The sequence below is a fragment of the Balaenoptera borealis genome (assembly GCF_965194805.1).
Source record: "Balaenoptera borealis genome assembly, chromosome: 15".
Lineage (NCBI taxonomy): Eukaryota > Metazoa > Chordata > Mammalia > Artiodactyla > Balaenopteridae > Balaenoptera > Balaenoptera borealis.
This window is the reverse complement of record NC_138871.1, coordinates 61,737,696-61,761,778: the sequence shown is the minus strand read 5'-3', so window position 1 is coordinate 61,761,778 and position 24,083 is coordinate 61,737,696. Positions and strand designations below refer to the sequence as shown.

At 38.2% G+C, this 24,083-nt stretch overlaps 1 protein-coding gene across 5 annotated transcripts in view; it reads right to left on the bottom strand.

Annotated features, from left to right (window-relative positions):
• Positions 1-18,615, bottom strand: part of PRKD3 (protein kinase D3) — an 84,119-nt gene extending 65,504 nt beyond the window's left edge. For 2 of the 5 annotated variants that reach the window (XM_082356711.1, XM_082356712.1), the window contains exons 1-2: positions 18,448-18,586; positions 9,811-10,768 (exon numbers count right to left, since the gene is read on the bottom strand). In XM_082356711.1, the coding sequence (XP_082212837.1) occupies positions 9,811-10,098 (288 nt within the window). In that variant the 5' untranslated portion in view covers positions 10,099-10,768; positions 18,448-18,586. Of the gene's footprint in view, positions 1-9,810; positions 10,769-17,924; positions 18,148-18,447 lie in introns of those variants that run through there. The other 3 variants (XM_082356709.1, XM_082356713.1, XM_082356710.1) reach the window with 3 other exon arrangements.
• Positions 18,616-24,083: the final 5,468 nt, after the last annotated feature.

Here is a 24,083-nt window from a genome sequence, read left to right as displayed (position 1 = left end):
TATACAAAGTATATTCCTGAGCCAAAACTGAAATAAAGCTAGAAATCACTATAACAGAAAAATATCTGAAAAATTTCAAATTTCTTCCAAATTAAACAATCAATGGATCAAGGAAGAAATCACAAGAGAAATCAGGAAATGAAGTGAACTGAATGAAAATGAAAACACAACATATCACTCTGTGGTATGCAGCTAAAGTAGTGGTTAGAGGGAAACTTACAGCACTAGACTTATAGCACTTATATTAATGGGAAAAAAGACTCAAATAAATGACTTAAGCTTCTACCTTAAAAAAATGAAAAGATAAAGCAAGTTAAACCCAAAGGAGGTAGAAAAAAGGGGAGAAAAAAAGACAACAAAAGAGAAAAATCAATAAAACCAAGAACTACTTCACTGAAAATAAAGTTGATAAAAACCTCTAGCCAGAAAGAACAAGGGAGTGTGGAGGGGAAGAAACGCAGAAATTATCAATATTAGGAATGAAAATGACACCATCACTAGAGATCCTACAGACTTTAAAGGATGATAAGAGAACATAATGCACAATTTTTGCCAATGGATTTGATAACTTGGATGAAATGAAAATTTTCCTTTAAAGACACAAATTACCAAGGTTCACTCACAAAGAAGTAGACAATTTGAATAGCTCTATGTCCATTAAAGAATAGGAACTGAGTTTAAAACCTCCTCATGAAGAAAATTCCAGGCACAGATGGCTTCATTGGTGAATTCTAGCAAACATTTCAGGAAGTAATATCAATTTTACACAAATTTCTTCAGAAAACAGAAGAGGGAGGGAAATAATTCCAAACTCATTTTGTGGGGCCAACATTACCTGGATACCAAGCCACACAAAGATAACAGAAGAAAAAACTGCAGGCCAATATTCCTCATGATCTTACAAGAAAAAATTCTTAAGAAAATATAGGTAAGTTGAATCAAGCAGAGTATAAAAAGGATAATATATGATGACCAAGAGAGTTTGTTCCAGGAATGCAAGGTTGGTTCAACATTTCAAAGTAAGTCAACATAACTCATCATATTAACAGACTAAAAGAGAAAAATACATATATGCAGAATAAGTATTTAATAAAATACACAATCATTCAAGATAAAAAGTTTCAGCCAACTAGGAGCAGACAGGAACTTCCTCAACCTGTTGAAAAACATCTAAAAAACTTTACATGATATTTAATAGTGGCAGACTGAATGCTTTTCCTTTTAAGATTGGGAACAAGGCACAGATGTCTACTCTTATCACTTCTATTCAATATTGTACTAGAGGTTGTAGCCTCCAGTACAAAACACGAAAAAGAAATGAAATATTGGAAGGCAAGATATAAAGCTATATTTACAAAAGACAAGATCATCTATGTAGAGAATCCTAAAGAAACTTTAAAAGTTACTAGAACTAGTAAGTGAATTTAGCAAGGTTGTAGGACACAGTGTCAATGTACAAAAATCAATTGTATTTCTATATACTAAAATGAAAAACCAGAAATTAGAAAATTTAACAATGTTCACTGCAGCACTATTTACAATAGCCAGGACATGGAAGCAACCTAAGTGTCCATCAACAGATGAATGGATAAAGAAGATGTGGCACATATATACAATGGAATATTACTCAGCCATAAAAAGAAACGAAATTTGAGTTATTTGTAGTCAGGTGAATGGACCTAGAGTCTGTCATAGAGTGAAGTAAGTCAGAAAGAAAAACAAATACTGTATACTAACACATATATATGGAATCTAAAAAAAAAATGGTTCTGATGAACCTAGGGGCAGGACAGGAATAAAGACAAAGATGTAGAGAATGGACTTGAGGAAATGGGGAGGGGGAAGGGTAATCTGGGATGAAGTAAGAGAGTAGCACTGATATACATACACTACCAAATGTAAAATAGATAGTGGGAAGCAGCTGCATGGCACAGGGAAATCAGCTGGGTGCTTTGCGACCACCTAGAGGGGTGGGATAAGGAGGGTGGGAGGGAGACGCAAGAGGGAGGGGATATGGGGATATACGTATGCATATAGCTGATTCACCCTGTTATACAGCAGAAACTAACACAACACTGTAAAGCAATTATACTCCAATAAAGATGTTTAAAAAAAAATTAGAAAATTTAAAAACCCCATTTAAAACTGCATCAAAAACATGAAACACAGATAAAAAATGATATACACAATTCTGGTAGGCTTTTATGTATAAATCACCAAGCTGATTTTAACATTTATATGGAAATGCAAAGGACGCAGACTGGGATAAACAGTTTCGAAAAAAAGAACAAAGTTGGAGGATTTATGCCCTGACATCATGTCTTTATAAAACTAAAGAATTCAAGACAACGTGGAATTAGTTTAAGGATACAGACACATAAGTCAATAAAACAAAACAGTGTTCAGAAATGGCCCAAGATATATGTGGTCAACTGATTTACAACCAAGGTACTAAAGTAATTGAGTAAGGGAAGAATAGTCTTTTCAACAAATGGTCCTGGAAAAATCTGATGTCCTACAAAAAGAAACGAAGTTTGATTCTTATCTTACCATATACAAAATTATTTTGAAATGGACTGTTGAATTGTGCCCCTCAAAAAGATGTTCAAGACTTCCCTGGTGGCGCAGTGGTTAAGAATCCGCCTGCCAATGCAGGGGACACGGGTTCAAGCCCTGGTCCGGGAAGATCCCACAAGCCGCAGAGCAACTAAGCCCGTATGCCACAACTACTGAGCCTGCGCTCTAGAGCCCACGAACCACAACTACTGAAGCCCATGTGCCTAGAGCCCATGCTCCTCAACAAGAGAAGCCACCACAATGAGAAGCCCACGCAGTGCAACGAAGAACAGCCCCCACTCACCACAACTAGAGAAAGCCCGTGCGCAGCAACGAAGACCCAATGCAGCCAAAAATAAAAATAAAAAGAATAAAAAGAAAACAGAAAGATCTCAAATAAACAACCTAACTTTATACCTCAAGGAACTAGAAAAAGAACAAGAAGTAGTAGAAGGAAGGAAACGACAAAGATCACAGTGGAAATAAATGAAATAGAGACTAAAAAGACAACAGAAAAGATCAATGAAACTAAGAGCTGGTTTCTAAAAAAGATAAACAAAATCGACAAGCCTTTATACAGACTTAACAAGAAAAAAAGAGAGAAGACTCAAATAAACAAAATTACAAATGAAAGAGAAGACATTACAACTGATACACATAAATACAAAGGATCATAAGAGGCTACTATGAACAATTACACACCAACAAACTGGACACTTAGAGGAAGTAGATAAATTCCTAGAAACATGCAACCTGCCAATCCTGAATCATGAAGGAATAGAAAATCTGAATAGATCAATTAATAGTAAGGAGGCTGAATCAGTAATCAGAAACCTCTCAACAAACAAAAGCTCAGAACCAGAGGGCTTTACCGGTAAATTCTACCAAATATTTAAATAAGAATACCAATCCTTCTTAAATTCTTCCAAAAAATAGAAGTGGAAGGAACACTTCCAAACTCATTTTACAAGACCCACATTACCCTGATAATAAAGCCAGACGAGGACACTACAAGAAAAGAAAATTACAGCCTAATATCCCTGATGAACATATACATAAATATCCTCAACAAAATGTTAGCCAACTGAATTCATTAAAAGGATCGTACACATAATCAAGTGGCATTTATTCCAGGCATGAAAGGATGTTTCAACGTACACACATCAATAAATGTGATACACTACATTAACAATATGAAAGATAAAAATCATAATCATCTCAATAGTTGCAGAAAGAGCATTTAACCAAATTCAACATCAATTCATGACAAAAACTCTCAACAAAGTGAGTGGAGAAGGGACGTACCTCAAAATAATAAAGACCATATATTAACAAGCCCACAGCTAACATCATACTCAATGGTGAAAAGCTGAAAACTTTTCCTTTAAGATCAGGAACAAGACAGGATGTCCACTCTCACCATCTTTATTCAACGTAGTACTGGAAGTCCTAGTCAGAGCAGTTAGACAAGAGAAAGACATAAAAGACATACAAATCAGAAAGAAAGAAGCAAAACTGTATATTTGCAGAAGACATGACACTATATATAGAAAACCTTAAAGACTCCACCAAAAAAACTGTTAGAATTAATTTAAAACTTCAGTAAAGTTACAGGATACAAAGTCAATATACAAAAGTCAATTGCATTTCTATATATTAATAACATACTACTGGAAAGAGAAATTAGAAGCAATCTCAGGACTTCCCTGGTGGTCCAGTGGTAAAGAATCCACCTTCCAATGCTGGAGACGCAGGTTCCATCCCTGGTCGGGGAACTAAGAGCCCACATGCAACTAAGCCTGTGCACCACAACTACTGAGCTCATGCACCTCAATGAGAGAGCCTGCGCACCACAACTAGAGAGAGAAAAACCCGCACACCACAACTAGAGAGAAGCCTGCATGCCACAACTAGAGAGAAGTCTGTGCACCACCACTGGAGAGAGAAAAACCCGCATGCCACAAGTAGAGAGAAACTTGCATGCCACAACTAGAGGAAGCCCCCACACAGCAATGAAAGATCCCGCATGCCTCAACAAAGATCCCACGTGCCTCAACTAAGACCCGCCGCAGTCAGAAAAAAAAAAGAAACAAACTCATGTGCAGGTGTATCAAAAAGAATAAAATACCTACAAATAAATTTAACCCAGGAGGTGAAAGACCTATACACTGAGAACTGTAAGACACTGATGAAAGAAATTGTAGAAGACACAAATAAATAGAAAGATATTCTATGTTCACAAACTGAAAGAATATTAAGATGTCCATATTACCCAAAATGATCTACTGATTCAATGCAATTCCTATCAAAATTCCAATGGTATTTTTCACAAAAATAGAAAAAACAATCTTAAAATTTGTATGGAACCACAAAAGACCCTAAATAGCCAAAACAGTCTTAAGAAGAACAAAGCTGGAGGCATCATGCCTCTGATTTCAAACTACACTTCAAAGCCACAGTAATCAAACAATATGGTATTGGCATAAAAATGGACACATTAAATCAATGAAACAGAACAGAGCCCAGAAGTAAACCCATGCGTACATGGTCAATTTATTTACAACAAAGGAGCCAAGAATATACAACAGGAAAGGACAGTCTCTTCAATAAATGGTGCTGGGAAAACTGAAGAGCCACATGCAGAAGAATGAAACTGAAGCCCAGTCTTACACTGTACACAAAAATCAACTGAAAATGGACTACAGACTTAAACATAAGATCTGAAACCATAAAACTCCTAGAAGAAAACATAAGAGGGTAAGCTCCTTGACATCGAACCCAACAATGATTTTTTGGACTTGACATGAACAGCAAAGGCAACAAAAGCAAAAATAAACAAGTATGACTAAATCAAACTAAAAGCTTCTCTATAGCAAAGGAAACCATTAAAAAATGAAAAGGAAACCTATGGAATTGGAGAAAATATATTCAAATCTTATATCTGATAAAGGGTTAATATCCAAAATATATAAAGAACTCATATAACTCAATATCAAAAGAAAACAACACAAACAAAAAAAACCCCACCTATCAATTAGATTAAAAAATGGGCAGAAGAGGGCTTCCCTGGTGGTGCAGTGGTTAAGAATCTGCCTGCCAATGCAGGGGACACGGGTTCGAGCCCTGGTCTGGGAAAATCCCACATGCTGCAGAGCAACTAAGTCCGTGTGCCACAACTACTGAGCCCGCATGCCACAACTACTGAAGCCTGCACACCTAGAGCCCGTGCTCTGCAACAAGAGAAGCCACCACAATGAGAAGCCCGCACACTGCAACAGAGTAGCCCCCACTCGCCGCAACCAGAGAAAAGCCCACGTGCAGCAACAAAAACCCAATGCAGCCAAAAATAAAATAAATAAAATAAATAAATTTATTTTTAAAAAAAAGTGGGCAGAGGAACGTAATAAACATTTTTCCAAAAAAGACATACAAATGGCCATCAGGTACATGAAAAAGTTTTCCATCAATAATCATCAGGGAAATGCAAATCAAAACCACAATGAGGTATCACCTCACACCCGTTAGAATGGCTACTGTCAAAAGGATAATAACATATGTTGACAAGGATGTGGAGAAATGGGAACCCTGGTGCATTGTCAGTGGGAATGTAAATTGGTGCAGGCACTGTGGAACAGCATGGAGGTTCCTCAAAAAATTAAAAACGGAACTACCATGTGATCCAGCAATTCCACTTCTGGGTATACAAAGGATATGAAATCACTATCTTGAATGAAATCTGCACCTTCATGTTATTGTATCATTATTTACAATAGCCAAGATGTGAAAACAACCTATGTGTACATCGACAGATGGATAAAGAAAATGTGATACACACACACACACACACACATTATTCAATCATACAAGGAAGGAAATCCTATCATTTGCAACAACATGGATGGACCTTGAGGGCAGTATGCTAAGTAAGATAAGTCAAGCAGAGAAAAATAAATATTGTATGATTTCACTTATATGTGGAATCTGGAAAAACCAGAGCTGGTGATTACTAGAGACAAAGGGTAGAAGGTGGGGAAATGGGTGAAAGTGGTCAAAGGGTACTAACTTCTAGTTATAAAATAAGTTCAGGCAATGTAATGTACAGCATGGTGACTACAGTTAGCAATACTTTATATCTGAAAGTTGTTAAGAGAACAATCTTACAAGTTCTCATCACAAGGGAAAAAAAAAACTTACATTATGTGAGATGCACCAAAACTTGTTGCAAGTATTAAGCAGAAAGGGTGTGCGAAGCTCCTGACATAGAGTAGGTACTCAATAAATGTTGTCAATTATAATCTTCCTCCTTTCCCCTCCCATATCTTTGCTCATCCTGATTTTTTTGCCTTGGTATGTACTCCTTACCTCCCATATCACTGAAATCTTACTCATTCTTTTAGTATCAGATGAAATGTTACATTTCATATGAAGTCTTTCATATCTTTTATCAACCTGAGAAGAGCACTTTTTATTTTAACTTTACTTTCTACTTCTCATATTTTATTCTGGTAAATGTTTCCCTTACCAGACTATAAGCTTTTTGAGGGAAGGGACAACATTTGGTTAATCTACTTCCTAAAATTTAACTAGTGCTCTATCTTTAAAAGGTTCAATAAATGTATTTACTAAGAACAGAAATAAGAAAAGCAGGTGTGCCCATCAGAGTCCTGGGAGTTAACCTGGAGCTATGCATGTGTAGGTAATGGAAGTAAGTGATTAGCAAGCAAGAATCTAAGAGAGAATAAGAAAAGAACTTCTGACATGGTTTTTCCACCTTCCAGGTGAGTTAGGGATCCATGAAACCTCTCTATCAAACCCCAGAATCTGAGTTGGTTCCCTTAAGATTTCTTTCCAGTTAGGACCTGAGTAGATCATTCCTTGAAATTCCTTTCTCCTTTATCTGTCTCTAGAGTGAAGACTTAAATTTAGGTTAAATGATTCAGAATTTCACAGCTAGAATTACACACTAGAAATCATCCCAACTCGGGCTTCCCTGGTGGCGCAGTGGTTAAGAATCCACCTGCCAATGAAGGGGACACAGGTTCGAGCCCTGGTCCAGGAAGATCCCACATGCTGCGGAGCAACTAAGCCCGTGCGCCACAACTACTGAGCCTGTGCTCTAGAGCCTGTGAGCCACAACTACTGAGCCTGCGTGCCGCAACTACTGAAGCCCGTACACCTAGAGCCTGTGCTCCGCAACAAGAGAAGCCACCGCAATGAGAAGCTCACGCACCGCAACAAAGAGTAGCCCCCGCTCGCCGCAACTAGAGAAAGCCCGCATGCAGCGATGAAGACCCAACACAGCCAAAAATAAAAATGAAATAAATAAATTTATTTAAAAAAAAAAGAAAAGAAAAGAAATCATCCCAACTCAATCATTTGATAGATGTGGAAATGTAATCCAGAGAAGTCAAATCACACAAAGTTATGCAGTTAATAAACAACAGAGCTGGGAATTCCCTGGCGGTCCAGTGGTTAGGACTCTGTGCTCTCACTGCTGAGGGCCTGGGTTCAATTCCTGGTTGGCGAACTAAGATCCCGCAAGCCGTATGGGATGGCCAAAAACAAACAAAAAACAATAGAGCTGACCTAGTTACAAGCGCAATACTCTTTTTCACTACACTTAAACAACAGTTAGGATTCTAGCACATGTCAAAAGGAGTGTGTAATAAGATTGTCACATACATGTTTTATATTTTTGCCAAACACATCCCCATATCACTACAATATTGATTCAAATTCAGTTCACCATGATATTCATTTTATGCTGGCTATCTCCATAATCAATAATTCTATTTTATATTTGCATAAAGTTCACCCTGAATTATCTTTTCTTGAGCCATATCTTGTTTATTTCCTTGGCTTCACTAGAATTTTTCATAGATTATGATTTTTAATCTAGCTTCCCAAGAACTTGACCCATCTGACCCACTTCTCACATCTATATTAATGAGGAAGTAACATTAATTCTAAAATGATCCTGTAGAAAAGCAGTATGCCTCTGTATAAATATAAGAACTAAGTAAAATTTCCAAAGGTTGAAAACTGAATAGACTCTACCAAAACATTAGTTATGATTTTCTATGGGCTCAAAAAAAAGAGAGACAATAAAGTTACAAATTGTAGTTAAGTTAAAATCTTACCATTAAATTAAATACCTAGTTGCAAAAATATTTATTAAAACATCTGTTACCATCTGATGAAAGGGAAATTAAAAGCAAAGATACTTAAAGACACAAAGATGGTTCTACAGATCTACAAAAGAATACCTAAAATTACTTCAGGCCACATTTAAATAGATAAGTCACTGTTAACACACAGGAGACGGGTCATTTTCACAAACCACGTAACATTTTTTTGACTGTTAATTACTTCTACATCAGAAGATAATGCTAAACCATGTGAAGCATAAGGAACTGAAACAAAAACAGTAAGACGAGTAGCATTATCCAAACACATTAATCTTACTGATAGGATTTTTAAAACAAAGTATACTAAGTTGTTTGAAACATAGGCTTGGTCCATTAAAAAGAAAACATAACCAATTCATACTATTTATATACATAGTTTCATGATAAAACATAGAACATACCAGCTCATGCATCAAATCAAGATTATTAAAGAAATTTAGCTAAGATTCCTTAAAAAATGGTATGGTACAGGGCAGGGGGTGAGTAGATTGGAAGCAAAATAAAATCACCCTCAATTTAAAAATTTTCTTCTATTCTGATATATATTACAGCTCATTTACTTAATTTTTAAGAGACAGAGAGAGTGTGGTCCTCTGGCAGTTTAGGTGAAATCAGGATCTAAGGGGGACAAAGAGGGTATACAGAAGGGCAGCATACAGGGGACCTAGGAAGAACAAGGTATGGACCTGGACTCAGCAGCAGCTGTGTCTCACCCTTTTGGTAAGCCCCCTTGATGCCTTGTGCCTTCTACCTCCTGATTGTTTTCTCTGAAAACAAGTGAGACTGCTTAAGTCCTCTTGACTTTACACTGATTTTCCTGCTCTTAAAGAGATGAATTGAATAAGCAGTATTTTAAAGCTTGGATATAGGCTCCAGCTGTTAGACTCTGAAATTTCAGACTTTAGGCTTTTAGTCTATTAGGACTCTCTCCCAATGCTCAGAATTAGGATACAAACAACTGACCGATCCATATGTGTTAACTCACTGTTGCATGTATAATTTACAGAAAAGCAGTAGAAACAATATTAATTAGAAAAACTACTGACATAAATAGCATGCACAGTACCTTCTGATAAACAATGGAGCACACAAGATCCTTGACAGCAGATAAAGATAGTTCCTGGGCTTCGATGGTAATACTCTCCCGTGTAAGGCCAATTTGCAGTAGAAATGAGATTGTATGCACTGAGCCTCTGGAGTTGGTGAGTGACGGTGCACTGAAGCTTCCATTAGAGAGTCGCGCAGAGAGTCCTGTTTTAGGACTTGAACACGGAGAAGGAGCTGGAAGCACAGCAGGAAGAGTTGCAGGTATTACAGACTTCTGGGATGATGGAGGAGAATTGTTTGCAGACATCTGCCTTTCTTTAATCTTTTAAAACAGTTGTCAATTCTTTTTCAATGGTTATGAAGAGGCCTTAAAATCACAGTGGTAAAAAAATGACTGTACTTTCAGATTTAGTTGAAAGCTTCTTTATTTCCTCTTTTAAGCCACTCATGCTGATGATGGCAAGTTCTACAACTGTGAGTTGAATATACAAAAGGTCCCACTTCCCTTAATATCAGTCCCATCAAAGAAGAGTCTTGTCTTTAGGACCACAACCAGGGTTTTGGAAAGGATTTAACATCACTGAATTATCCTCATCAGAAGAGAGTTGACATTGTTTATTTACTAAACATCTTCATCTATTTTCTTTTAAGTCTATTCTTGTCTCTCTCTTTTAATTTCAGAAAATACATAATGAATAATAGTTGTTTTTCTGTCAAAATAAAATCCTCCTAGTTTAAAAAATAAAAAGTGTTTAGGATTAGTCTATTCAGTACTTATCCTTTGGTTCCTTGATGTAATGGGACACTTTCTCAAATGTCCACACCTTAAATCACCTTCTCAAATGTCCTCATTTTCATTTGGGAGGAGCAAATTTTTCCAGGATTAAGCACAAAGGCTTTTTAAAATAGTACAGGCATATTCCACTTGGTGAATGGGCCCATGGAGAAAAGTTGATGCTTTCTGAAATGTAGGTAGCCTGGAAGAAATTTTTTAGAAACTTTTAATATTTTATACTCACTTAACATTATTTTAAAAATGCAAGAATCCTTGGGACTTCCCTGGTGGCCCAGTGGTTAAGAATCTGCCTGCCAATGCAGGGGACACGGGTTTGAGCCCTGGTCCAGGAAGATCCCACATGCCGTGGAGCAACTAAGCCCGTGCACCACAACTACTGAGCCTGCGCTCTAGAGCCCGCGAGCCACAATTACTGACCCCACGTGTCACAACTACTGAAGCCCGTGCGCCTCAACTATTGAAGTCCGCGCACCTAGAGCCCGCGCTCTGCAAAAAGAGAAGCCACTGCAATGAGAAGCCCGCACACTGCAGCGAAGAGTAGCCCCTGCTCACCGCAACTAGAGAAAGCCTGTGCGCAGCAATGAAGACCCAACACAGCCAAAATAAATTAAATTAATTAATTAATTTTTTAAAAAAGGAATCCTTGTGCTTTCTTTAAATGATAAATTTTGGTTGTATGTTTATAATTCACCAATAAATCCTAATGGGTAGCCTTTTTTCTTTGGTCTAGTTATCAGAGCCCATAATTTCAGGGAGAGCCTCCTGCTAAAAAAAAAAAAAAAGCAAAAAACAAAACCCTGCTATTCCTCACTAATACCTAAAACTTGAAGGTCAAACACGTTTATTCCACAAATACACAACTGAGTTATGACAAAAACAGAAAAACAGAAGGGACAAAAAAGAAAAGTAAAACTGACATTGTCATAGAAATAAAGTACCACTCGGCCATACAAAAGGTGTATAATATTGCCCTAACATAGACAAGAGTATTCTTTTTTATATTAAAAGTTTAAATCTAAGCAGATTTCTTTCAGAAAACTAAGGAAGCATATACTAAACACAGTTATATGACACAAAGAAGTGTAAAAGACATACTTAAGAAAGGAACATAGGAAAAAGCGATCTTGTCATAAAAAATTTCTAAAAGTGAAAAAGAGAATGCTAAGCACAGTTACATATGTATCACTGTTTTACATAAGGACAGTTCAAAAACTAAAAGTATGACCCCATGGCTAAGTGAAATGGCTCACAAGAGATGGATCTTTCAATTTAAATTCCATCCATATACCTGTAAACAAGTCTAATGATAAAAAAGAGTGAAGCATCCAATGTGGTTGCAGAATGACTCTGGAAAGTAGTTAATGGGGCTAAATAAATGAGAATGAACATAACAGAAGAGCAAAAACATACAGATATAGTATTAGGAATGAGCAAGTTCAAGAAAAAGTATGGCTTAGAAAAAAACTGCTTAAAGATAACAAAGCTTTTAGAACTACATTCAGATAAATAATTTTAACCCATTTTATTTTGTACAGCACTTAACATCTTGTAAATGTTTTATACGCTTTATCTCATGATATCTCTTTGGAATTTGACAAGGCAAATACTATTTATTATTTTTGCAGATGAGTTAACGGAAGCAAAAGCAGATAAAGTAACTTGCCCAGCATCACCTGGCCATTAAGAGGTGGAGTGGGAATCAGGACCCAAGTTTCGTACTTTCCTACCAAGTGCTGTCTCCACAATCACATACTATTTCTGAAAGAACAAGGAACTGAGAGAATCACCGCTCAGAGAGGATGTTGTTAAGGTTGAGAGAGCACACTGAGAAGGCACAATTGCTCAACTTGTCTTTTGCTTACCTTCTCTGAGTTTTTAAACTAAAGTTGTAGAAGAGCACTGAGAACTGAAACCTGAGCCTGGTGAATAAGAGGGACTAACACATCTTTATGGAAGTGCAAGTCTTCGGGTTCAGACGCAATGCACTCCATATTGCTAAAGCAATTAGTCAGTGCAATCACAAAGCTGACTCCTATCATCTTGGAGAAAGAGCTCAGAAAGAAACAGTCATGGCCTGGAGATGGGTCAGAACTGCTTCAAGTTTTGTGGGCTGGAGGAGTGGGGAAGTGATTTCAGAAACTGCAGACATATAAACTTAATATTAACCCTTAGTCAAATCTGAGAATAGATTATGAAAGCAAATGGTTTTCGAATACTTAGAATATAATGATCACTAGAAGTCAGCATGAATTCAAACAGAATGCCAAATCAGCTACATTTACACCTTTTAAAAAAGGGGTTATTGGCCTTTTTAGATGGAGGAAATAATAACTCACAGTAATTGAGCTCTATCTGCCAGACACCGTTCTGAGCATTCCATATGTGTTTCCTCACTTAATCCTCACAACAACCCATTTTATAGTTGAGAAAACTGGCTTAAAGTACTTGCCCGAGATCACACAATTAGCAAAGCCAGAAAAAAAATTAGTGTATTCTGGCCAAAACAATTTGCAAGATGATATTCCATGCTATTTTTGTAAATATGTTGTTTGAGTATGAGTTAGATGTTAGTGTAGTTGGTTAAGTTTGCTGCTCTGTATCAACTTAGAGAAGCCTTTAGGGGAGTGCATTGGAACTCTGCCCTTGGCCCTATATTGTTTTTGATTATTTATAAGATAATAAAGACATGGAAGACATGCTTATAAAATCCTCAGATTGTACAATCTGGGAGAAATAAACTAAAATTCAAGTAAACTATAACAATGATGAGAGTAAAGCTTTACATTTAGTTCAAAAAGTCAAATGTGCAATATAGAAATGGAGAAATGCTGACTTAGAGCCTGTTCATTAGAGGACTTATCAACCCAAGAGTTTAACAACGGCTGCTAATATAATGGGTGACTAACTAATGTAAACATAAACCCCCAGGACACTGAGAACACATCAGCATCAATCAATATACTGGTTGCTAGTCAGCTTACGTTACCACTGTATTCATTTTTACAGTCCATGCTTCTAAGAGCTATATTGATGTAAAAAAATAATAGAGTACATATCTAGATAAAGCTGAAAACAATGTCATGTGACAAATTATGCTTAACACAACCAAGCAGAATAATGGTCTTCAAATATGAAAAGGTGTTAAGAGAATAATTGGGTTTTTTTCCCCATTTTTATATGGATGATTTATTTATTTTTTGCTATTGATAACAATGTATTCATTTATGAAGTGTTATCCCTACTCACACCACACACCCAGGGAGTTGTGTTACTGGGTGGACACAGTGCAAACATAAGATTAGGAAATTAACAGAGAATAATTGGTTTTATTCAGTATCATTGTAGAGGGTAGAGGGTAGAGGTAAAATGAAGATAACAGCTATGAGGACTGTGCTACTGCGTGTACAATATCTACAGTGGTATCTGGCTTATCCTAAGTGCTAAGTTTTAGCAATTTTCACAGTAATTAGGTGAAAGAATTAACAATTAAGCTCCTACTTCATACTAAACACTGCAACTGAGATATCAAACTTCATTAAATCCTTGCTATGACACTAGGAAATTTGTTTAACTGCTTTACAGAAAAGGAACCAGAGTTTCAGAATTGTTGCTTACCCACGACTACACAGCTAATAAGTGATGGAACTGGGATTCACACCAAAGTTTCCCTGACTCCAAAGCCCATGTTCTTTATACTTCTTCACTTCACCTCCAACAACCTAAGAACAATCTACAACAGGTTTTCTCATGAGGTAATGAGGTCCTTAAAACACCTGACGTGAGCAGTTTCAAAAAGCTGAACTGTCATAAAAAGGTGAGTCAAATATCTATGAATAATACTGTATGCAGGTTAAATACTTCAAAATACAAGACACCAATGTGTTCAAGAATAATAATTTATTTGTTACGGATATCTTCCCACTAAATTTCCATTTTATAATACCTGCTAATATTAGCCAAATAACAGTAACTGTCTTATGATTACAATCAACTATCAGAACGATCGATAACTATTAATAAACTATATGTTATACTTTTGTATAAAAATATTTTTTACAGTTTCAGCATGAACACAAATAGAAGAAACTAAGTGAGCTATCATATTAGCTTCTGCCCACTCATCCCATCTGTTTTCCCTCTCCTTGTTTTGCTTTATGGAACCTTGATTTGATCTGTAAGATGCAACAAGATGTAGGGTGCAAAATATTAAGACTAAATATCAAAAAAAATCTAACAACTCTAATTTTGTCTTTATGCTTCAATCAGAAAACTGAGACAATAGTACATCATACTAATTCATAAATCAATTAGATATGTTTGTTGCTAATAGCTATGAGTTGGCAAGCATTTCTAATATGTTTATTTGCAACATCTCAAATATTCTTTGGGGGAATTATCTGTCACATATTTCATTCAAATGAAATTGTCACTATTGTTGAATGGAATCAAAAGATGGCATATTAAAGGAATCTTGAGCTCAACCTGCCCTATTATTACAGACAAGGTAAAAATAAAGGCCCTGGAGGTTAGGTGACTTAACGGAGGGTTACTTCACAGTAACATCACAAGTTGATCTACCCTTTCTCTCCCTCTCCCTCAACTCCCCCTACATATACATTATCTCATTTCTTAGCAAAGCCTCTAATTATAAGAAGCTCTAACAGCAGCATTTTCATTCAACAAATATTTATTGAGTGCCTATTATCTGCTAGACTGTTATGAGAGACTCAGGTTGTACAGCAGTGACCAAAACAGACATGGCTATTGCTCTCTCTGGAGCTTACAGTGTGATATGAGACACACACATTAAACAAATATTCACATTAATAGCAAGGCAATTACAAATTATGAAAAGTGATATGACAGAGTATACTGAGAGGAACTAATTTCAACTGAGGTTCACAGGCAAGGCACCTTTAATGAAGCTAAAACCAAAGGGTAAGTAGGAGTCAGGGAAGCAGAGAGAGAAGCAAAGAGGATTCCGGAAGACAAAACAAATCCAGCTAGTAAATACTTCAAAACGAAGTTCATCATTTAGTGTAGGCAGTGTCCTTTTTGTACTCAGTAAAGGCAAAAGTAAAGAGGTAAAACACTTTTCCTATTCAGAATATCATAATATTTACACCATGACTCCCTACCAATAACAGGTTTTCCTGGTTTAATTAAGTTTTGTGTGCTAGGAATGCTAATGAATGCAGGGTCTTTTTTTCTCCTGTTGATATGTACTGTATTCTTTCAGTATGTACAAAAAGCATATGGCCTTTTTCAATGCAATACTGACCAGAGTCCTGAAGTCAGTATCCATGTTCTACCTTGATACAGGCCTGACTTTGCTTAATAATCCTGATGTTGCTTTTATATTGTATGAAAAATCCAAGTAACTTTGTTGATGGTTTTTAAAATCATAGTTTCTAGCAATCCCTACACCTACTTATATATTTTCAAAAATGTAACTATCACCTTAGATTAATATAAATACTTTTCCTCCTAAAAGCTCAGCATTCAACTAAATTGTTGCTGGTAAAATTCAGCTCATCTAGACCAGGGGTATTTGAATCTCAGTCTTTTCCACTGTCAGAGAGAATAGAGATAGAGCACACCAAGTCTGCTCTCTGCTCAGGCACTGAAAAGTTTATCCAGTAACAAGATTACAGACTGCCAGTCTGGTGATGCTGTACAAATTTACATTTGGCTTGTTGTATCTTCATAACCTCTCTCTGCACCAGTGGTATCTGAGAAATCTGACTCATAGCCAATGAGCAATTTCTTACATACAGCCACTATAAACTAATCACACAAGTGGAGAAAACCTTCTTCTACACTGAAATTAAAATTAAAACATCACCTAAGTACATTATCTCAAGTTTTTTCATTAATGAGACAACTGCTCCAAAAAGGCTCACATACATGTTCAATTTGAATTACATAATCAGAGACTCAAAGTACTATCTGCACAGATTATGAATCATAAGCATGATTATTATCAAATCAAATTAAAAACTGTACTAGCTAATAATTTCCCAATATCAAGTTCTGTAAAATCAGTTTCTTTTTAAAATGAGCAATTAACTCTAATATGGTAATATTTTCATCAACTTTAGAATGTCTTTTTAAAAATGAGAACAAAATGTCCCTTAAGAAACTTGCATTTAAATGACCATTCTTTTTTTTTCTGTATAAGATTTTCCCAATTCTTATATAATTTAAAAAATTTAATATCCAAGAACTTGATTTATTAAGCTCTTTTTTGGGGGGGGGGCATGGCAGTTTTTAGATTAAAAGCAATCCACTAAGAGAGAAATTTCTATTTTAAAGACGTCACCTCATGAAACTGAAAGCTTATAAAATTTATATATTTAAAAGACTCACTACGATCTGAGATGCTTAAAACATTCATTTCAAGATAATAAACCAGTCAACATTCTTGAATCTGAGTCATCCTAAAAAGTTAAAAGCTATATACCAAATTATAGAACTGAGGATGGAAAACGGGCTTGTCAAATATTCAAGTTCCTCTGATCAGGCCGACCACATCTACATTACCTACCGAAGCAAAACCTAACATGAAGGCTTCTGTGACACGTTTTAAATACTTTTAATAAAACTTGTAACTTCTTTTTTGGCTGAATGTCCTTGCTTGCTCTGAATCCAGATCCTAACACGGAAGGAGGAAAGGGTTCCTTTATTAAGTAAAACTGGCCTAGATCTCGGTCGGGGAACTTGATGGATGCTTTCAGCCAAAAATCCAGAGTTGTCCTCACAGCCTTAAATTTACTAAGTAAGCTTGATCTAAAGAAAATCACAGCCGCTAAAACTTTAGGAACTGCAGCATTAAGTACAAAGGAGAAACAGTATAAGAGTAACACGCTAACGTTTTCCAGGGTACAAATTACGGTATTTTATAAGTTTTCGTTTCATTTGCCTCTACAGCTCATTAAGGCTGTGTCGAACAAAGTAGCAGTTCAGGGTGTAACTTATCCTTCCTAATCAAAGATGACACCGATAGTCTTATTTCCTGTGGGGATGGGTGTGGTTGAAGAGACAGTTACGTCCAAGCCATCAATCTGTGTATGGAAAAGTCTGCAGCTCCCACACACGCTGTCGCTCGATTTATACTCGTGCCTGCACACGGCAAGGCCTATGCTTCTGACTGCGATGACTTCAAATAAAATATCCAACAGGCAATCGAACAGTATGGAGTTATTTTTACTGCTCAAAGACGCAGTCGCGCTCCTCAGTGTTTCGTCTTAAGAAAACCCTCCCGGGGATGAGACCGACTCGGAGCTCCGCCGCAACTTGCAAAACTAAAGACTCAGGAAATTGGGGTGGGGGCTTACGTTCTCTAAGCGCCGCCGACTCACTCTTTGCGACGCGTACAAGGTAAAGTGGTGAAAAGAAAAGGGAAAGGCTCATCCAAAATTCGGCAGCGTGAGTGCCGCCGATCTGGCGTTGGGAGCTAGTTGGAGGGACCCGGTAAGAGACTGGGTCCGAGAGGCCGAGCGCGGTGGTCGCCGGCGGAGCGCGACTCCAAGTTGGCGTCGGCGCCCACGCCGGAACTTGGCCCCATATGGCTGCAGCGCCGGCACCCCCGCTCGCAGCAGCGCCCACCGCCCGCTCCTCCCGCCGCGCGCTCTACCAATTTCCCGCCCAACCCCGGCGGCCGCTGCCCAGCCCCGCGCGGGATCCGAGTCCCTCCGCCACCGCCGCCGCCGCCGCCGCCGCCGCGTGCGGGTGGGTGGGGGAGGGGAGGCTGCAGCCGCCGCCGCCGCCTCACCCGACGTGCTGGGAGAACAAAGCGGCGGCCGCTGCGGCGCTAACTTTTTCGGTGTCTGTTCCGCTCTCCCCGAAGCGACTACTTACAGAGGCGGGCTCCGCCGGTCGTGAGAAACTCCGCGCCCGCCAGCGTCTGGGTCCCGGACCAGGCGCCAGCGAGGCTTCACGCGCCTCGCAGGATCCCGCCTGCCACAGGCGCCCCTTCCTCTGTCCCTCCCTCCGCCCCGTCCCGTCCTGAGGCCCGAGGGCGGGGGGACAGGGGCGCGCGAGGGGCGGGGGCGCGCGGTCGGCGCGGGGCCTGCCGGGAGCTGTAGTCTCCTCGCGAGCTCCAAGCGGTGGTAGCAGTGCGGGGAAGTTGCTCACTGTCTTGACGCCGCGCGCGGGCAACAGGAGCTCCTGGTGCTCTCAGGCTCGCTCTGCACCCTCTGAGGTCCTGGCGTCCCCATGAGCACTGGGGAGCGGGGCGCGACCGTGCACTTATTCCAGTTACGCACTGTACTTGATACCCATTATTGCTACTGAACTGCCTTTTTCTCTTCTGTCGCCCGCTCTGAGGTAGGCGATGGTGGCAAGGGGGCAAGAGGTGACAAGTTGGACACGGGACTTGTAAGGGGTCTACAGTAGAGAGCAGTTTTCACCCTGAGGTATCGTCTCACTTCTCCGCCTGTTTCACTCCCGAGTGTTTGCCCTCCAGCTGGCCGTTTGGCACAGGGGCCCCGGGCGTTCCACACCCGGGCGGATACGTCCGGAGCCCTTCACCTAAAGCGGAGTAAATGGAAGTCTCTGCTTTCAATGTGTTGTGTGTATCCTACTTGTCCATCTTTAAACTCCAGTGTGTCCCCTACCATCAGAGTGAAGTGCAGCCAAGAATCACCGAACCTAGTTTTCCAAGTGACATTGACAAGGGTGACAATGCCGGGTGAAGGGGGACGCGGGTGAGATGAGATTTTTAGAGGGAAGATACACTAGGTGTTAAATTATACATATTTTATGTGAGAGAAAAGCGTGAGCAGCTGTCACCCATTGTCCCAGAAAAGACCCAGGTCTCCTTATGTCCAAATTTCATCCCCAGTATATTTCAAGTAAATTATATTGAAACAAGCGGATGGGTTGCAGGCAATAATCTATCCATCCCCATGCAGAGATCGAGGGCAGTTTTTGAGAAGAGAGAGAAAAGAAAGCTAAGTGGGTCCCTACTTTTTATACCAAGTCATAAATCTTACTGGATGTCCCTGGATTTAAACTTAAGTGGGAATTTTAAAATAATTTATATTAAAGACAGGGCAAGTAAAATTCTGTATAACTCTGATCTACTCTGAAGCTATATTTTTAAAAGATGTTTCTGAAACATTTTTGGAAATTAGAAGATACTAATTGTCTCACATTCAGTAATATCTAATTCAGTCTAATTATATTTTTGTAGTCTTATTCTGCTATTCTTTTACTTTAAAATTGAAAGTAAATTCACTCAAGTTTCTTTAAAAAAAAGCAAAAACGAAAAATGCTCTTACCTAACTTTGCCTTTTTCTTCCTTCCACTTCACAACTGACATTTTAGTCCAAACCCAAATATCCTCTCTCAGCAAGATTCCCAGGATCTCATTGGAGCAGTTTACAGCCAGTCCTATCTCACTAGTGACTCCCATTTTCACTCGTGGTCCTTAAAGAGACAGAAGTTACTCTTTCTAGAAGTAACTTTTCTAAATGAAGCAAGCTGCTATTTTACAGAGGTGCAAAGATTTGTGTGTATGAGAATATATATATGTGTATATATATTATATATACATATAAACATATACATTTACATTATATATACACATACATATGGTCATTTCATTTCCACTTTTCCACTTCTCTTTTTAAAAATGAAATCATCGCCTTTCAAATCACTGAAAGGTGAATCTTTCAATAATACATTTAAGTGTAAGACTGTCTTTGTACCTGTAATTTTTTTGCTTGACATGAACTACAGTTTCCTCAGGACATTCCATTCCTATGCCAAGAGCACTGAAGGGTAAAGATTAGGTTTAATACGTGCATGTGAGATTTTTATCCTTGAGAGAAAATATAATCAGAATGACCAAGATGGAAAAGATTTTTCTTCTTGGTGCTTTCTGAAAACTAGGAGCTCAGTGTTCCTCTTCTGTGACTGTAGTTGCAAATCTTGCCCTAGAGTTACTGCCCCCACCCCTTGTACTTAATGGTTAACAACACAACCATTCACAAGTGTTATTTAATAGAAGCAAAGAAAGTCAACACTGTTGTGACCTAAGGTAGCAGAGTTCCTTAATTCAGAATCCTAAATGCAGAAAAACATGGTTTGTTAAGGCCCCACTGGAAGAAATAGTCATTATTTCAAAACTTGAGGTGGTTTTAATTTATAGAACGTGATTACTGGAAAATTATTTTGGTTTTGTGTCTTTCTTCATGACCTTGAAAGATAGGTGAAAAATTCAGAAAGCATTTGGGTATCAATATAGAGTTAGTAAAATAGTTATTGGAAAAAATGCTTCAGGATCTATTTCTTTTTCAGCAGAGATATACTTGATATATTCTTCAAAATGTCCTTCCTCAGTTTCCACTGCCACTACCCTGGTCCAGACCCTCCATATCTGAATTGCTGCAAGAGATTTTCGTTGGTCTTCTAGACTAGAATGAACTATTATACCCTTGGAACTCTCTTCTCTGATTTGCAGGCTGTCAATAATTGTTCTGTGCTCTGGTAGCCCTTGATGGATAACTCTCATGTCACTTATCACATTTGATTGTGGATTGAGTATATAGCAGATCCCCCTGCGCTCCCCTTATCTGCCCTTCCCCTTACTGAACTTGTAGAAGCCCATAGTCTTCTGCTTGGATATAACCCCTACAGATAATATCTATATCTAATATTCATTATATTATATGAACACCAGCTCTGGGCCAGGCACATTCATCCATTTTTTTATAGCTTCCTCTGTTTATTCCATATAACACCTCCCTTTTCTTTATTTGCACTTATATGTAGCTTTATATACTTTACTATTTGATTATATATTATGTTATCAATATATGCAAATATGTTTATATTTACATATTTATATATACAGATATATTTATAATATAGTGTATAATCAAAGAGAGGTGTGGTGAGGTTGGTTTGACTAAAAGGAGAATTAGAAAACTCTGGTAACTAAAAGGAGTGGTTACTGCCTATGTTCTACCTAGGATTTCATATGGTGTCCTTAAAATTTAATATCAGGTAATTTGCAATAAAAAAACAATTACCTTGCTCATCCACAATAATTCCTGTTTATCTTTGTGGTTGCAAAGAAAGAGGTTTCCCAAGAAAGAGGAGGTAATGTACAAATGTGCTTCTGGATTTCATTCTAATTGAGTATTAATTAAAAACCTCTGCTTGAAATACTGTAAACTGGTTATAATATATTTAAAAAGCCAATTGAGAAAGAGAATAAAGGTGCTACAGACCTGGGTAGGGAGCCAGTATTAAAATTAATTTTTGTACCATCATTGAGCAGAGCCGCAGGGTTAGGGAAGTGGGCCCCCCCTCACTCACAGTCTGGAAGCTACACCAGCCCTGAGGAGCCAACTGGAAGGAATGGGTTGGAGTAGGACTTTGAAGACGGAATCCAACCTAGGCTGTGCCAATTAGCAACTGCTTGTTACTTCATCTCACTAAGAATCGGTTTCTTTACATATGAAATAAGGGGAGATAATTACTCACCCCATAGGGTTGTTGTGAGAATTAAATGAAAAAAAAAATGCATCGAATGCACTACACCTGTAATGGGCATTAAAGGTAGTCTGCCTGAGGATGCATTGTGAGCTTACCTTTTATCAAGCTGTGTGACCATGGGCAAGTTAACCTCTATGTGCTTCAGCCTCATCGACTGTTAACTTGGTTTATAGTAGTCCTTCCCCCATGAGTTGTATAGACTAAATGAGCTAACACATGGAAAACATTTTTAAAAACTCACATGGTGAATGCTCAGTAAATGTTAGCTATTATTATTCATGTTGAAGAGTTAGAGTTCTTACATCGCCACATCTCCTCCTGTTGTGGCAGAACAGAGAAAGAAAAGTTGCTGAGCTTGAGTGTATGGAGGGAAATTTAAAATAATAACAAAGAGTTTAAAAGGAACAGGAATCCCTATGGCTATACAATGAATTCCTTTTCACTTCATCAAAGGAAGATCCTCAACTGACCAGAAACCATCACTGCAACATTTTCTACACTAGTAGTTTCATGTGTTCCAGTGCAGGATAAAATCACTGAACAGTTTTATGTTTGGTGGTTTTATTTTTAATATAGTTAGACTATAATGACCTGAACATTTTACTATAAATTGTACTCTGATCATGACACCTCAAATTTCAAAATCTCAAGTCTTTCCAGAAAAAATTATGACTATATAACCCTAGACTTTGCGTTGTATCATAGTCACTTAAATGATGATGATGGAGTGTTTAGCTGAAAGCTGATTGTTGTTAATTTAGTTTGTCTTTTTTTCCTAGATTCTCCTTGAAACATTACAGTCCTTGATGTGTTGACTTAATAAACATTTTTGAAAGGCTACTATGTGCAAGACAACTGATAGGATCTATAGATGAAACAACTCCTGTTCTCAAGAATCTAAAGTTTATTAAGTGAGATATGTGAAAATCTATTAAACAGAGAAGAGAGTAAAATAAATAAGTAGGAGGCGAAATAAGCAGGAAATGTCAGAGAAATACAAGACATAACCCCTGACCTGGGGAAGCCTAAATGCATACAAAGAGAAGATTTTAGCTGGGCTTTGAAGAAAGAATAGGATTTGGAAATATGGGGGAGAGGAATGGGAGAAAAAAAATTCTAGGTAGAAGCCACAGTTGAAAAGGCCCATAGGTGTGAAAACATGGGCCACATTTGCGGATCAAATAGTTCAGTTAAGCTGAGCCATAGGATTTTCTTTTTCTCACACATTTTTTTAAAAAATGAGATATGATTCACAAACTATAAGTTCACTTTTTAAATGTGTACAGTCTACTGGTTTTAGTATGTTCACAAAGTTACACATCACACTACCTAATTTCAGAATATTTTCCTCACCCCAAAAAGAAACCTCATACCTGTTAGCAGTCGCTCTCCAGTTCAGACGTGGTGGGTCCACCCACCCAGCTCCCAGTGGAGTCACAGGTGCTTGCTGTTGGAATCCCCTGGGTGGGCAAGCACAGGATGGTGAGTGGGGTCGGGGTGGGATACTGGCAGGGTACCTGCTGCATCTGCTGCACGTGGCTTCAGTCTCTGTCTTACAAATCTGTATCTCTAGCCTCGATCTCTTTCTGCAATCCCTGGAATGTTCCACAGAGAGACCACAAATTCAAAGTGTCCCTAAATGAACTCACCTTTCCTTGAAACCGCTTCCTATTTCCACTCTTAGTGCTTAGTACTAACATCTGTTTGGTCATCCAAGACAGAAACTTCTTAACTCCTTTTCCCTGTTCTCCAAATCCAGTTGGTGACCAAGTCCCATCAATTTCATACCATCATATCTCTGTGTTGTATGCCCTTTCTTCTTTTCCATGACTGCTGTCTCAGTTCAGGCCTTCATTAGCTCTCACCTGATCTACTGAAATACCATCTAAGAGATTTCCCTGCTTGAATCTTCTCTTCTTTAGTCCACTATCCACTCTGCCATCAGAGTGATAGTTCTAAACTGCAGAATTGATCATATGATTTCCTGA